At 43.3% G+C, this 17,379-nt stretch overlaps 1 protein-coding gene across 3 annotated transcripts in view; it reads left to right on the top strand.

The window, feature by feature from the left end:
* Nucleotides 1-17,379, top strand: part of CDC14A (cell division cycle 14A) — a 541,681-nt gene that overhangs the window by 322,837 nt on the left and 201,465 nt on the right. For all 3 annotated transcript variants that reach the window (XM_086954444.1, XM_086954436.1, XM_086954453.1), the window contains one exon: nucleotides 16,505-16,571. In XM_086954444.1, coding sequence (XP_086810570.1) covers nucleotides 16,505-16,571 — 67 coding nt within the window. The remainder of the gene's footprint in view (nucleotides 1-16,504; nucleotides 16,572-17,379) is intronic.

The raw sequence follows: 17,379 nt of genomic DNA, 5'->3' as shown, positions 1-17,379 counted from the left end.
CCGGGGCTACGGCCCATGCAATGCGGGGAACATGTTGATAGCAGACAGAGGTTTTTAGGTGTTTCTGTCTCTCTTCCCCCCACCCCCCCCCCCCCCACCTTCCCTCTGCCCGCAGCTCTCCTTCGTCTCTCGTCGCACCACCCCCCCCCCCCCGCCCGCCCCCGCCCGCCCCCCTTCGTCTGCGGAGTGCCGTGCAGGATCTCGCCTTTCTACAGTCGAGAAGTCTCTTGCCCCTGGTCACCTCATTGTGAGTGCGGTCACTGGTGCAAGGCACCACGGAACCTACTGCGTTATCTTTGGTGCAGGCGCATCCACGGTACCTTCCTGCGGCCGAAAAGACCCATGCCTGGAAGGTGCGCCCTGGCGCTTGTTCTCACCTCTTTGTGTTACAAGGAACACGGGCTAAACGGGAACCCTCCCGAGGAAGGGGGCAGGTGGGGGTCGGCGCGGCTCCTGTTCCGGGGGATACCCTGTGCGCCCCCCACCTGCAGATCGCTGCCCCCGCACCGTGTATCCATGTTTGCGGGCACAGCGAGGCGGCTAATTAGGAACAATCCGAGTGCAAAGGCCCCCGCCGGGCCCGGGACGGGGCCTCGCGCTGAATGGTGTTAACAAGCGAGGAGAGCGGAGGAAAGCGCTCAGCTGCAGGGGCCAGAGCCTGCCAGGCCGCAGCAGCGGCTGCCAGGGCTGGGGGGCGGCGACGAGGTCAACCCTCAACTACAGAACCGGGGCCCGTCGGGGGCCAGGTCCCCCCACAGCTGCAAGGGCGCTTCACTGGGCTTCCTAGCAGCTCCGCCCCCTGCCATCCATGCCAAGGCAAGGGGCAGCAGAGTGGCCCCAAGGTCACCCCAAGCCATTCCCGGATCCCCGTGCTTTCAGGGGAATAGACGTGTTTTCTGAGGCACACAATAGTGAATGGATGAGTGTGTTGCGCGACAACAAACCGAAAACCCTTTCAAGTTCGACCCGTTTTATGCTGTGCTTTTCACTGGTGTGTGTGTAGTGCTGCTAAGATCTCACTGCGACAGTTACATTTGCCGAGGATCACACACCTCTCCTCCAATTGAGAAGCTGGTATTAGAAAGCAGGCCTCTTACACCAAGAGGCAGCTATTCAGCCACCAGACCACCCAACACACAAACGGGTGCACCCTTGAATCTTTTTTTAAATCTGTATCAGTAGGAGTTTGTCTCCGTGGTAGATGTGAATTATGCGCTGGTAAGAACTTTGTTTTTCTGTCACGTTTTTAGTTTCTTCTGCAAAATTGGTCTCCGGTCCAGTTGGAGCACCCGGGGAACATGTTGATAGCAGACAGAGGTTTTTAGGTGTTTCTGTCTCTCTTCCCCCCCCCCCCCCCACCTTCCCTCTGCCCGCAGCTCTCCTTCGTCTCTCGCCGTGGAGAACACACCTCAGCCCCAGGACGCAGAGAAGCCCCCCCCCCCGAGCCAGGGTCGGGTCGGGTCTGGCCTGGCCTGCCCCGGATCAGGGTCCGAGCCCGGAGGCGCAGCGGTGAACGCGAGTTTGAAGTCCCATCCCCTGGGTAAGTTCAGAGTGTGCTGTGCACCAGTCACATACTTAGATGCAGAAAACTCTTTCATGTGCTTTACATTTATTATTAAGGGATTCGAGGCACAGGATGAGTGCGGTTTGCTCAGCGAGTTAAGTCTAGAAAACAAACCTCCGGAGCCATGGCCTTAGATGCAACACCAAGGTCTCAATCACCAGTACGAACGGAACAAACCTTATGTATGACAGAACATGTCTATTTTTCACCATCTGTCGATTGGCAGCCTCTTTACTGCCGTAGCACTTTTGCTTTTTTTCTTTTACATGTAAAAATGTTACTGAATGAGTTACCCTAAATGCTTCCATGCATTGGGTCAAACGGACTTATGTTTTTTAGCAGGGTCTCGTTTAAAAAAAAAATTGTGACCAGCTTCGCAATTTATGTTCGCAGGTCACTGGGGCTACACGTAATATTATGAATTGGAATTTTGAGTCACGTTACTTTGTTGTTGATCTGAGGCATGAATTAGTTCACAGGGTTTCGTCTCTTCTTTGTATCTGGGTACCCCAATATGCAAGTTTTAAGACTTGGTTTCTGCAACTTGAGCCAAATTCTTACAGCAATCATGAGGCCTTCAGCCCTGGAATTATACTGATGGTAAACACGGACCTAGAGTTGTTATTTAGGGGCGTGCGGGTTAGGCTTATCTGATGGTAGCTGTGCTAGTCAATTTTACATCTTGTCGTTCCATATTCTCCCTAGACATGTAAAGTGTGTGTCTAGTTAGTTTAAATACCAAAATAGAAAAGTGAATACTAAGATACGGACAGTTGAGTGTGATGCGTCGTACAGACTCTGTAGAACAGGGTTGCCTCTATCAGGGAGGCCCCTAAAAGGCAGGGGCACTGGGCCAGAGCCCACTTGGCCCATGCCTTAAAAAGTCTGTGTGCATATCTCACCTCCAGGACCATTCTTACAGGCCTGACCGAGTGAGTGGCTCGATAAGATAGCAGGGCTCCCCCCGGGCCGGACAGGGCGACACACTGCTGGTAGGGTGCCTTAGAAGCATGTGCACTTGTAATCACGCCATTATTATTTTTGTAGTGCGCTGCCTCCTAGGACATTTGAAGGGTTTTGTTTGCAACAAAATGGGGAAAACGTACATTACCTGCAGGGAGGCGTTAATTCAGAGTAAGGAGTGCAGGGTGCAGAGCTGTGAGTGCAGGGTGCAGAGCTGTGAGTGCAGGGTGCAGAGCTGTGAGTGCGCGCAGGTGCAGAGCTGTGAGTGCGCGCAGGTGCAGAGCTGTGAGTGCGCGCAGGTGCAGAGCTGTGAGTGTGTGCAGGTGCAGAGCTGTGAGTGTGTGCAGAGTGGTGTGTGCAGAGTGGTGTGTGCAGAGTGGTGTGTGCAGAGTGGTGTGTGCAGAGTGGTGTGTGCAGAGTGGTGTGTGCAGAGTGGTGTGTGCAGCGTGGTGTGTGCTGTTAAGTGCAGAGCTGTGAGTGCAGGTGCAGAGTGGTGTGTGCTGTTGAGTGCAGAGCTGTGAGTGCAGGTGCAGAGTGGTGTGTGCTGTTGAGTGCAGAGCTGTGAGTGTGTGCAGAGTGGTGTGTGCAGCGTGGTGTGTGCTCTTGAGTGCAGAGCTGTGAGTGCAGGTGCAGAGTGGTGTGTGCTGTTGAGTGCAGAGCTGTGAGTGCAGGTGCAGAGTGCTGTGTATTGGCAATGTAAATGACAATGCCATTTATTTATGATTTAAAGAAAAAAAAGAAATGTCATGAGCAATGCCAATAGCTCTACCTTTAATGATGCCGAGACCATTGCATTGTAAATGCTTGTTGATCTTGCCATGCTAGTGTTTTGCTATGTGACTGTAAAGTTTGGCTTTGGAGCATTGGAGAGAGTCTTTGACCAAGTAGAATATATTACAAATTATTTTGAGGAATTCTTTCTCCTCGGGTATGCAGTGACTCCAGCGTGACACGGATTGTCTCTAGCTTTGAATATTAATGTTTTAAATTGGGAAACATCATTTACTACGAAGCAAATAACACGCATAACGTTTACCACGCGTCACTCACCACGCAAAGGTCTTTCCCACGCGTATGCCTTCAACAACCGTCTTTACCACGCGAGTGGTATTCCTTCCTGTCGTCGTTCTGCAAGTACGATCTGCGTGGGCTTTGGGGGGCTGGGGGGGGGATTAAGGGGCTGGGGGGGACTGGGGGAGGCTAGGGGGGGATTGGGGGGGGGGGGGGGTCTCCCCCCCCCCCCCAAAAAAAAACAAGCGGATATTAATATTTAAATAAGAAGAAAACGTAAAAAAAACGCTCTACAATGCCTCAAAACGAACAAGGAAAAGAGCACGTCATAATAGAAGTCCTTTATCAGTTTTGATAGACGTGTTTTGACGCTTGTTTCCGTGGTCGGTGGAAGAAAGGGCTGATGGTGAAAGACGTACAGGGGTAAGATAAGAATCAAAACTTTGTAAATTAGGGTATTAATTAAGCGCATTATGAAAAAAATAAAAATAAAATGTAAGGGAATCTGTTGTTTATTATTGTTTAAAACATCGATCTTTTCCTTCGTACTGCATGTAGCCTATCAGTATCATTATGTAAATTTAAATGGGACGTCAGATGTTCCGTAACGTTATGATTGCGGAGTAAAAACATGCGTTGTCAAATGCTGCGTGCAAAAGACACATGCAAACTAAAATTTGCGTGGTAAAGGCATGCGTGGAACTTGTAATCGTTGAATAATCATATTTTTTTTAAATTCTGATGCCTACAATGGTTTTGTGTTTGGACTCTGCTCCAGTGTAGGATTGTCAGTTGTGGATGCCAATAGCTTTGCTTAATGGTCTGCATGGATTTTATGGGACAACATTCGCAAGATGGAGGTGTTTCAGAATAGGAGTTTGTTTGCTCCATTCAATCAGATGTTACCTCTTCTGAGATTTTGGGCTCTACCTCGTAACAGAGTGGTTAATAGTGGTCTACTCTACTTCTTCGTTGTGCCATTGGAGATTAATGTAGCTTGGTAAGTTTTACGGTGTATATTACTTTGGTTAATGCATGTTTGTTTATTGTAGCCTTATGGAAACGAAATATTGTAGTTTTACGGGAGGATGAATTAATTGACTTTAATCCACGTTACCTCTGAACGGTTAAGTGTTGATTTTTTAGTAACCCAAATTAATGGTTGTGAATAGATAGACCAGAATGTTAACGTATTGTTTGAATAATGGTTCTTTAGCCTCTGCCCCTTTGTTTAGAGGGGTTGCTCTACTGGTAGTATGACTACTGGTTGCTGGTCTTTGGTTGTAACTATTTTCCATGGAAGAATTTCTATAGGGTTTTGATATTGAGAAGAATGTGTTATTTGACCCATTGCAAATGGTTATGTGGCAATATGTTAAACTAGCTAAAGGACACTAATGCTGGGAACTTATAGGTGCGAGTAGCTTTAGAGCAGTTATTCTCTTTCCTCTATGCTGCAAATACGGATCTAGCTTTATACACAGACTGGCTAAACTGTTGCCAACCAAGAAGTTACTATATGGCTCCTATAATTGTGCGGGCTACAAAACACGGTTGAAGATCAACGTGCTCTTAAAAACCAAACTGATGGGAGTCAACAGGTTTGTGTAAAGTTTTATGGTGGACGACTACAATGAACCAATTGCATCTTTAAAATATATTTGAGTATGTATTTGCAAAGATAATGAGTGAGTCATAGCTCTTTAGAACAGCCATACATATATATTAGCTGTGATTTATGTCTGCTTCACCTGGTTATCAAAGGCTTTTGGGCAGTTATTTATACTCTGCCTTATCTTGAGTGTCAGACTAGGAAAATATTTCAAGGGCTTTGCGAGAAAGGTTGCATGGAGCCTCGCTCTCTCTTGGCTCTTCTCCACAGCTCTTCGTGAGTAATGCTTGGATTTGTTATCATTGGATTTCAGGTCTTCCATTTCTTTTTTCTGGCCTTAGCCAGGTGTTTAGTATGCCAACTAAAGGTTTAGCTTGAGGCGTAGTTATTAAATGCTTACCTTCCTCCGTAGCAGGCTTCACAAACCTTCCATTGATGTGAGCCAGCACCCCGCCATCAAAAAGTTGTTCATTTAAGAGTGGCATACAGTGTATGTATTTACTTTCTAACATTACAAATAAGAGACTAAATGGGAAAGCACATTCACTTATTGTGTGTAGTTGTTTAAATAATTTCGAGCATGGCCTCACGAGGCGATGGACTGATGTACATGTTAAGAAATAGAACCCCACCTTGTAAAAAAATTACTACACGTACAGTGCCTTGCTGGTCAATCACTGCCTTTGGGACATGGTCAACATCGACCCGACATCGACTGAAGCCCTCAGAGCTGAAAATGCATCGCTTGGGGGGTGGGGGGGGGGGGGGGGGGGGGGTGCATCTTCGCCATCTAACGGTCCAGAGCATGTGATCACTGCAGCAGCGGGTCCTCCACATCAATTACCTTGAGCGGCTGGCCATCAAGCTAGCCGTTACCTAAAACATCCTCAGGAGCACATGTCCATCCTGAAAACTGCACGCAGATCCGCTATGAAGGCCTACTATGCTGCTAAATGGAAAAGGTTTGTCCACTACTGCATTCCTAAGCTCATAGACCCGTTTCAGCCTTCAGTCAAGAAAATCATCAATTACCTTCTTCACTGACAAAAATAGGGTCTCTCCTACACATCCATATGCTGGCACCTAGCCACTATAGCTACCTACATGCAAAACGAGGAAAACACTTCCTTATTCAGAATCCCTGTAGTGAAGGCCTTCATGTAGGGTGTAAAACATATTCTACCTTTCAGACTACACCCCACGCACCAATTGAGAACAACAATGTCTTCCTTAACACGCTTATGGATCCTCCTTTTGAACTCTTAACTTCATGCCCTTTACAGTTCCTCTCTTCAAAGTTGCCGTTCATTGTCGCTATCACATCCTTAAGTGTTAGTAAGTCACACGCCATTATTCTGTCTGGAGGACCCATTCTTTCAAGTTCCCAAGGGCAGAATTGTTCTTAGACGTAATTCCAAATTCCTTCCAAAAGTGCCCCTTGTTGCATGGTTGCCCGCACTTTTTGTCTAATGTTGATGTACTTTGACACAGTGTACCTGCCCACCAAGGCCTATGTGCTTTCCCTAAACTGTACTGCTGCAAAACCCAATAGGTAACTCTCTGGGTAAAAGGAAAAGGTACCAAGGACACTGTGACCAGGGAAGGCCACTAAGGGCTGCAGCACTTATTGTGCTACCCTTAGAGGTGCTGTACCTTTACACACACACTGCCATTGCAGGCTGCATGTTTTGGTGCAGAAGAAAGGGAAGAGTTGACATGGCACTCAATCTGTGTGTGCCATGCCTACAACCCACTGCCCTGGCATAGGTAAGCCACTCCTCTAGCTATGTGCGCTATATCATTGGTGAGGGTACAGGTTCATGAGCCTGTGTACAGTGTGTAAGTCAATTCTTAGACATTGAAAGTGTGGTTCTGCCATAAAGAGTATATGGTCTGGGAGTTTGTCATTACGAACTCCACGGCTAAATAATGGCTAAGCTGAAAACTGGGAAGTTTGGTTTCAAACATCTCAGCACATTAAACCTAATCTGCCAGTGTGGCATTTAATGAATAATGCACTCAGAGGGCATCTTAGAGATTCCCCCTGAAAAAGGACCTACCTCCAGTATCCTGGCCGAGTGGCTGCTTACCAGCTGCCACCACCAGACCTGTTTCTGGACCCTGAGGTCCTGAAACAAAGCACATCCTGGGACGAGGTGCCGGGTCTTCTCCCCCAGGATGCGCTCGGCCCACGGACCGAGTTTGAGGGGCCCAACACCACGAGGAGGTCTCCCTGGCAATCCTGACTAGAGACCCAGCAACCCCTGACCTGCCTCAAATCTCCAGCTGATGCCTGCAGCTTCAATCTGGGGTCCCCCTGACTGCGACCAGGAGCTAGTGAGAAAACCCAACACCAAAGGATACCCATGCACTTGACGCCCCACGGGCTTGGGTGGCACAAAAGACGGTGTTCTGGCAACAGCCAGCATCCCAACTCACCTCTCCAAGTGGTGGTTGTCTCCAGAAGATCTTAGTCCCCGAGCCTGCAGTGCTTTTGCGAACCAGAGAATCCCAATTGAAAGTAACAGGGCACCCGACGCCAAACCAGCACCCTGTACCCAGCCGCTTTATGCCACTGTGGATAGACCTCAGGTGCTAAATCAGATCCTACCATTGCCCTAATCTTAACTCCAGGAGCTTTTCTCCCTCAACCTTGTGACCTGCTTGTAAGCAGCCACCAACCGGAAGACCGCTATCCCCCATTGGATAACATTAGGCCTCGGCACTTTGTAGCTGGCCGCCCTAGTGCTGCTGTGGGTGCTTTGAGAGTGCATCCTCGACCTTGCGGGAACCCTGGTTCTAACCCCAGAATACCAACTCCAAAACCGAAGTACTTACCAATACACCAATAACACTGTTTTCTCCCATAGGATTGCATTGACTGCTTTTCTATGAAAAATATTGTAAGTGTGGAGTTGGTTTGTATGAAAACCCTAAGAAACTGGATATGTGCAAAAACTGAATTTCTTACCTTTTGTCTATGAAATTTACCAGTGTGATATCTAGGCAGATCACACTGATTAGCAAAAGTTACTTAAAAAGTAATGCAAGGAGTAGTGTGCACAGTAATCTACAAAGTAACTGAAAAGTTAATTTGACTGTTGACTTACCTTTAAATCAATCAACTGCATTGTATCCTCCATTCCACTTTAATTCACTGCACACATATTGAAAATATATTATTATACTTACCTGTACCTGGTTTGGCTGTAGAAAGTAAAATATAACTAAATAATATTTTTTATACAAACAAATTGGTCTGAGTTAAGTCTTTGAGAGTGTGGCATCATTTGTCGCCTGAGATTGTACAGTAAATGCTTAGCACTACCCTCTGATAAAGCCTTACTGCTCACCCATATTACCACCAATAGAGAATAAGGTATTTTCTGCTTTTACCTCTGCCTACCTTTGGGGTTCCACTGGACTCTGTGCACACAGTACCTTACTTTGGTATAGTATATACAGAACCAGCTTCCTACAAAAGTGATCCCTCCATTCAATCTCAAACCATTGTTCTTCCCACAACCACACTTCGTAGCAGAGAGAGCTCTTCGCACTCTTGATGTTAAGTATGCCCTCATGTTCTACATCGACAGAACCAGGCCCTATTTCAAAACTAAGCAGCTATTTTTTGCTTTTGTCGAACCGCACGAAGGTTCTGCCCTTTCAAAGGAGGGCACAGCTTCGTGGCTTGGTCAGATGCATACAGACTTACTACAGTAAAGCTAAAAGAAATCAGCCAGTCCTGCCCAGTCCTCATACAACTCACAAGAAAGGAGCCTGTTTAGGTAGAGCAGCTACCTGGTCCACTCAACACATACTCACTAAACACAACTGTGTGGATGTCTGGCCACCAATATGCACATGTTGGCTAGGCTGTCTTAAGGACTTTTTTTATAACTTATTTTATTGATTTTTGACATAATAAAAGAATAACTCAACAAGATCATTGACAGTCACCTGTATTCAGTTCACAGTGCCAGCAAGTTGGAAATCATAATTCCACGTTATAAGTTTGCAGGTTTTCCTCTATTGCTTTGAAAAATGATGATTGATATGGGAGGTGGTGAATTCCAATATTTGATTCTTCAAGCAGTGGGCTTATGAGGGGGTGGGCAATCATGGCACATTTTCACCCATGCATTGCTGTGGGTTAATGGAGATTTGCCTCTATCTTGCCAATTTTTCCCACAGACTTTGCTATCCACCTCAGCCATGTCTGAAGAAGTGTCCTCCCGACCCCAAAGTATTAGCTACATAACAAGTTGCAATTAAAATGGAACAATGACAACTAAGGTATAAGGAGGATACATTATTTATCGGGGGTCATAAAAACAGCCTTACACTGGCCCAGACTTAAAATTAAAACATGGTAGTCCTAGGTGTCTTGGTCATAAGTGTGCATAATTCAGGTCACTATTATGTTGAGGGGATGGGACCCATGATTCAGACCAGAAAAGAAAACCAACCCATTTGTTGGTCATACAAATAATTAGAAACGCCATTGACAATCAATAGCCACCAGGGCTACCCTCTACACCAGAGATGAACCTGGCCATCTTATTTGAAAAGAACAGTGCTTTGTATGGAGAGTATTTAAAGTGTAGGAACATTCACTGAGTATACTCTTGTAGAACTAATCTCAATACTCTAAACAGTATAGCTAAAGTCTGTCAATATGAGTAACATCTGGGGTCCTACAGAGAGGTGAATATTACATCTCGGTGCTGTGCTTTTGTGATGTGAATTGCTTAATCTGGTGTATATACAGTCAAGTGATCTATTAATATATTTGAACAGGAAAAAGGGGGTCTGAATTATTACATTTTTTAGATTCTAAACGGAAATGCGATTTCTCCGTTTATTTGTCTACTTTGATGTTTCAGTCCTAATAGCTGTAGGTCCGTGGGTCAACATCAGGAGAAATATTAATTCAGACAATGGAAAAAAAAATAAAAGGAGTTGCCAAGTGATCAAAAATATAGTGTCGCTCTACAGTCAATAAGGTGCAAGATTGAAACTTGTAAATAGTTACCAAGTGTATAAGAATTATGTCCTCGAAGATAAGGAGGTGGGGGGTTTTTATTTTTATTTTAGAAAGTTCATACTAGATTGTGAGTACAATCAGTTAGTCCTGGTTATAAATTTGGGTAGGAAAGTTTACTCTAAGTATTGTGAAAAACCGGGGGGCAAAAAATCTTATATATGAGGCAATTTCATCAAAGATAGAATCATTCATCAACAATAAGTTAATTCTGTATCGGAGCACTCTTGATGCCTTTCATGTAGCATAATTGTGCATAGTACATGGTAGAAATGAGAATAAGCTTTCGGGTGATAATCAAATTAATTAGGTGTGAAAAATTAATAAATTAGAGTATTATCAATATCAAACATGTTGCAGGCATGTACCCAATGTGTTGTAAATTGGAGTAAAGTGAGTAAATACCAGCTGAAAAGTGGACCAAAGTAAATTTAGTGTAGTTAAAACAAAACCACGGTTTGTATGCAAAACCCTAACAAAAAGGGCAGCCTGTTAGCGTTCTTTGTATGGCATGATTGGTGACGACCGGCAACAGCAAAGCTGTTTACATCGTTAGCTCACTTCTGTTCCATTGTTGCTGCTCTGAAAAGGAGGCTCTACTACTGTACCTTTACAATGCTTGTTTCCACACTTACTACTTTGCCCACGGAAGATTGATGTGGGAAGTGGTGGTCTTTTTGTTCTTTCCTATAGTAAATTATTTCTGTTTGAAACATCTTCCACATCAGATAGATGATCTTGGAGGCCTAACTTCAGAGAGCTTGGCACCTGTTTTGGCGCAAAGTCACTGATTGTTCACTTGCCAAAAGCGCTGGTCTTCTCATGCCTTGATAATCCTGCCATTTTGTTGGAGTTGCATAGTGGGATTTATTGTGTGGTACAGAAGCAAAAACCCTTTCACATCTAATCTTTAAACCACTTACTATCTCCAAAATCGATGGCTGTTATATCATGATATCTAAAGTTCATAATACTCCAATCAAAGGAAGGGAATTATTAGTTAGAATTATCAGTCATGAGCGGAAGGAATGTGTGTGCTAAGAGCCCAATCAAGTTAACCGTTTTTGTTTGGCTTTAGCCGATGTATTGGCAAAGCAGAGCTGTGCTATTAAGCTTCCAACAAAGTTCTGTTTTTGGAAAAAATAGCAATATTTGGCATCACAAAAGAAGAGATGGCTTAGATGGCAATGCCATTATTACCATTTATGGTGCAAGTGTGTTTTTATTATTCAGTCTTTAGTTCTGTTGGAAGTCGTTGTAGATTAGGACAGATGAGAGCTAAGGACTAGTCAGGATTTCATGTCCCCTTAATATGTGTATCTTTTAGATGGTCATATGTTCTGAATGTAGATTTATTTTGTATGAAAATACTATTACTTTACGCTGTAGCATAAATGGGTTTATTGGACAGTATGACCAGCACTAGTGTGTGCTTGCAAAGCCCATTGGACATCTTATAGTTACAGATCAAATGCATAGGTTTTTCTTAGGCACTTCAGAGATTCATGGTTATATTTTGTTTGTTGACGTCATTTAAGGTATATTTTAGTAAATATACTCTATGCGCTCTAATCCATAATCTCTTAAAAACGTGTGTAAGTTATGATTTAGGCGTAACTCTACAAGATGTGCTTTCCCACCTATGGGGTACTGGCGAACTTGGCTCAATGCACCAATGATTAAACAGTAAGACCGGTTATTGCAGCCTCGCAAGATGCTGTTTAATGTGTAATTCACATAGGAGTATTACTTTTGGGTTACTAACAATCCCATAAAGGGATCAGGGACACTGTGGAAACAGCAACAAACCTCATGTTATTCAAAGTGTGACACCCTACTATACTAAGAAGAATTACTACTTTTAAAATAAAAGTAATTATTAGTACAGGAACAAGGTTTCTCAGTACCTCTAAAACAACAACACAAAATATTATAAAAACTGCAAAAAGGCATGTTATCTATAACAAGAATAAAATTAATATTACTAGCATGTTTTAAAATGTCATCTAAAACCTAACACCCAAACACCTACTTCTGTGCGCTATACTAAGAGAGCAAGGAAGGCAGAAAAACTTGCAGTCTAGAGCTTCTTAGGTAGAAGGGACGCACTGCATACCTTCTTAACAGCAAAGGTTGTCTTTATGAGCAGGAAAAGCCGTATAGGCTAATTCTTATCAGAAATTGGAATTTCTGACATAAGTTTAGGAATGTGTGACCTAGATTATGTGTATCGAGGTGTGCATCTGCGACATTTCCTTATGAACATATAAGGTAAATGAACGTCAATTCAGAGTACTTTCTTTTTGTTAAATGTGTCTCTGTTCTTATTTAACTTTGACCTGGTGAACAATAGACATTTGATCCAGATGAATGTCTCATCAGCCGTTGTATCTATCATCAATCGGATTGCTTGACGCTTTCAACAGTCCTAGAAAGATCTGGTCGAACGACATCTGCGTCTAATGGTAGACATGACAATGATTCTGCATAAATCGAAAAATATGTTGACTTCCATTGTTTAAGAGTGAGAAGATGGGGCCCTCCAGTGGCCAAGATGGAGTCAGGGCCTACAAAAGATGTAGTCAGTCCTTGGGGGCTTTGTGTTAAACTGATCCTGATATTATATATATTTCGTATGTTGTTACTCTTCCATTCAGTTTGATCTAATCATGAATGCTCAAGACCGCCATTGGGGTAGTGATACTATATAGTACATAGCCCTTCACATCCCCCTGCAGAGAGCAGCCCTGGACTGCAGCAGGCATATTTTGTGGCACTCTGCGTTTTTAAGACCATTTATTGGGACAGTTTTCTGTCCCACATGTTGGCAGCGTGCAGAAGTTGATTTAATCACCGATTGTTGGAGATGAAATGAGGACATATCTGTATTGTACTTATTTATTTGATATGGTGTGCTCACCGTCTTCAAAAAACACCACATTTCCCTTCAGATGCTACCGCTAGCATTAGATGGATCACTCCGTGAGAAGCCAACCTAATGTCCTAGAACATCTTGTGGTGTATACAGTCCCAATTCTGTCTCCTTAAATTAGAAGTTCATGTCTGGTCATTCTTTGAGCTGGTAGATGCTGTGCTGGTTTGCGCAGGGATGTTGCTGTGTACTGGCCACCTCTTTTCCAATGTCAAGTAACAAGATGTACTGGATGCAGATTACAGCCCCCCCCATCAGCCAATTGGTCAGACTGAGCCATTGCTGTACTTCCAAGCTTCAGTTATTGTTATTCTTTAAAATGGAATCTCTGCCAGTGTAATTCTCACTTGTCATGCAATCTGAATGCCTGGCATTCATCATAGTCTACCAGATTCTGCAAGCCTTTTCCTCCGCATAGCTCATTTAAAAAGCACCATGTACTTTAACTACACGAGGTCCGTTGTTTACTTTTGTGAGTTGAAGTCAGCTAAGAGTTTAAACTGTGATTTTGGGAGAGCATTAGGCAGTGAATTTATGATGGCAGGACGTGTGCTTGCGAACTGGGAAAGCCATGGTGGAGGTGGCAGGATATGAGGTATGTTTGTTTGAGACTGGAGTAGGTAGCAGAAGACCTGTTGTAGCTGTGCGGCTGCCTTTTAACCTTCCTCCTTTTTTGACCCCTTCATCTAAGGTATGTGAGACAGTTGGTGGTGGTGGTGGGGTGGACACTCTGGTAACTCATGCATAGCAAAACTTAAGACCTTGCATCACCTTTTACGATTGGCTTTTCCGGGCATCTTGAGTTGCTCTCTCATTCATAGCTTTTTTCTGTGGCTTTACCAAAAGCGTATCCTTTAGTCAGGGGTAGTTCGATGAGTGGATAACCACTTTTTAAAGATGGCAGCAGCGAAATGTATGACTTTCTCTTGTGAATTATCATCTGCCCTGGTCAATCTTCAACTGTTGTGATAAGTACTGTGTAATGTTGATTTATTGACTTTCCAACCCAGAGACTGATACAGACCGTGTCCATCTTGCAAAGCTTGCCACAGAGCTTTCGGATGGTTTAGGCAGTGCCTACAGTGACCATCAGTCTGGAGTATACCAACATGGGCTAGTCCTTCATCTTGATGTTTGGGTTGTGCTTCAGTTCCATAATTTAATCCGTACAGGTAGCTCTGTGATGGCTAATTTCTTGATTGCTGTTAAATCCAAATGAAGGTCAACTGTGTGCCATCCAAGTCATTGCCCTCTTTTGCTAACAATGCAGTTTTTTTGTATATTGAACTCTACTTGCCGTTCCTCTATGGCAGGAGCCCTATTAGACTAGGGTGACCATGTCACTCCAAGACAACATGGACAGTGTTTCCAGTCTTGGGCATTTAATCTAAGAATCTTTGGAATCCAGTGCATAATTCTAACGAGTTTAGTAAAAACAAACCGAAACTACAACACCCAGAATGCATTTGTTGTGAACTGAAATTTCAAACTAGCCTGAAAAAATGTCCGTGAACCTGGTGAGATGCATCTTAGGTGAGTGCAGTGCCCATCTTCCTGTAAAAGCTTTCTTCTGCATTACCCTTCGTCCAGTAAGTATACATCAAATTTCTAGACTCTGCATATTTCGTTTACTGTATCAGATGTGTTTCTAGGACAACTCTGTCCTAGATACAGTGCCGTTTTACTAAATAACGCAGTTGGAATTATAATTATATTGTATGAGGAGAAACTTACTGTTCCTAGAAACATTTTGTGTATTGAAGAGCCATCTTCCATTTCGAGGTAGTTCTCATCCACATCTACTTACCTCTAAATAGCCAGCTACATTATTATAGGACTGCTACCAGGGCAAAAATCATGTTTTTTTAAACTTTATATCTTGTCCTTGATAATAATGTATTGTTTGCAAAATTGTATTCTTCATGTGTATGTTAAAAATACATTCCCATGTTTCCTTGTCTGTCTTTATTATTGATATTCAGTATTTATTATTGAATAAGTAATTTCATATAGTTTTATAGTTAAATGTTGCACATATATAGTGGTATATATAATACGTGCGACAGTTTATGATCCATTCAAAGCCTGTCGGTCGTTTTCTAAGTACTAACGAGTTCTTACGTCATCACTCAATAGCAAACCGAATAAAATCTCACTAGTTGCTTGTAATTTGCTACAGGTGAGTCATAATATTGCAAAGTATTTACAGACACTCGTGCCATGTTGGCTCAAAACCCAATCACATTTTCACCTTGTTGTAAAAACAAAGTTTGAAGACCGGCAGGCCTGCCTAGCACTCCTGTGCTTTTTCCAGTCACTCGTCAGACAAAATTAAATTTCCTCCAGTTGTTTACTAAGTTGCTTTGTAATGACCCTTCTGTGAACTACTACAGTGCCACGAACCAATTGTCCTCATTTTTTTCTTTAAGACATGTATTCTATATGATTCCTTTCTATCCGAGTTAGCCGAGCTTGGCTCAAGTATGTACACATGGGGGAAAATCATAGCATTTTGCCAGAAACAACACAGCATTGACCTTTTCAGTCCTTAAGATGAATCTTCAGACCTCGTGGTCTAAAACTTAAATGCCTGCAATTTTACTCTAGCATTTTGTTAGCGAATGCTAAACTTCATATTTTGAAATGATCAACTGGAATAGCATACTGCTTATAAAATGTTTTCATGTAAAGAATTTGAGTTTATTTTCTTATGCTACTTTTTAACCATGTGAAATATATTTTATGGATGAGTAATACGAAATGAAAATGCTAGCAAATGTATCTAATGGGGATATTGAAAGTTACTATGATGTTCCATCAACTATGAAGACAATCGGTCGGCAATCTTGTCTTAATGACGTGGAATTCCTTGGTATTTGGCAATATTAAATACATTGAGAATGTTATTGAGCTACTCCTAGTTCAGGTATATGGCCCATAGCCAATTTTTACTTCTTATTTCAATCACTTAACCTAAATTTTCAAATGTTCGTCAAAATTAGTGCAAATTTTCAGAGGCAGTCCGTTTCTGTGTCTTTTTAATCTAAGATTGTAATTTGTAAATAAATAAATAAAATGCAATCTTTGCCCTCTGCCGTATTTGGCTAGGAATTGCTAGTTCACTAGGCTGTATACATGTTTTTTCTCCGTGTGCTTGGCAGCACAGAGCCTGGTTGTGTTTGTGGTTTTTGCTTCTCATTAGTTGTACTGTAGTATAATGCGGTTCGTTATCCTACTTTAAAAAGGAATCCCGTTTATCAGGGACTGATTCAGAGATCTACCCTCCACTGACTAAACACAGATGGTATAGTGTGCACGGTTATTTTGTACTATTCTGTGTTATTTTTTGTAAAATGTATATATTTCTTTCACTTTTAGAGACGCCTCATTTGGAAACTGCACGTATAACCTCACTATACTGGACTGTTTGCAAGGACTAAGGAAGGTATGACCGGAATAATTCATCCTGTAAATCATGCTAATCTTTTCCAAAGTTTGAACATACAAAAGTTGATGAGTTCCTTAAAGAAATTTGGGCCCACAATGGGAGGGGGGGGGGGGGGGGGCAGCACATACCACAGACCAGCCTGTTGGTGTGAAAAGGCCGCTTTATTGGAAACAGGTGCACCTTACAAATAAATTCCCTCGGCCGGTGCCATGCAAAACGAAACCTCATTAAATATATACTTCCTAACATACCCCCACCCCCTCCCCTAAACACGGTTCCCCCCTGCAAACAATTATAAACACCAACTTGGAATTTCCAACTTTCCTACCTACCTAACTATATAACTTATTGTATCTACCCCAAACGCCACGACAAAGGCCTGTACAAACACACCAGCACCTGCTCCAGCGACAAAAAAACCCATACAATGTACCTCCCATGCACCCGTTCCCAACAAAACCACCTCGCCAAGCCACAGCTTGCAACATCCAATAACTAGTTACAAGACAAACAAGCATTTACAATGCAATGGTTTTGCCTTTGTTAAAGTTTGAGCTATTGGCATTGCTCTTGACAATATTTTTATTTGTTTTTTTTAACATAAATAAATGGCATTGTCATTTACAATGCCACTAGCTTTATCTCTCACAAATGACACCCACAAACACCCACAGAGAGCCCCCCCAACACACTCAGAGGCCTCCTCACACACACACCCACACAGAGCCCCCCCCACACACAGCCACACAAAGCCCCCCCCCCCCCCCCCCAAACCCACAGCCTGTCAAGAGGGGCTGCTGGCTCA

This window comes from Lissotriton vulgaris, chromosome 1_1 (genome assembly GCF_964263255.1).
Source record: "Lissotriton vulgaris chromosome 1_1, aLisVul1.2, whole genome shotgun sequence".
NCBI lineage: Eukaryota > Metazoa > Chordata > Amphibia > Caudata > Salamandridae > Lissotriton > Lissotriton vulgaris.
This window is presented reverse-complemented; position numbering and strand designations above follow the sequence as displayed.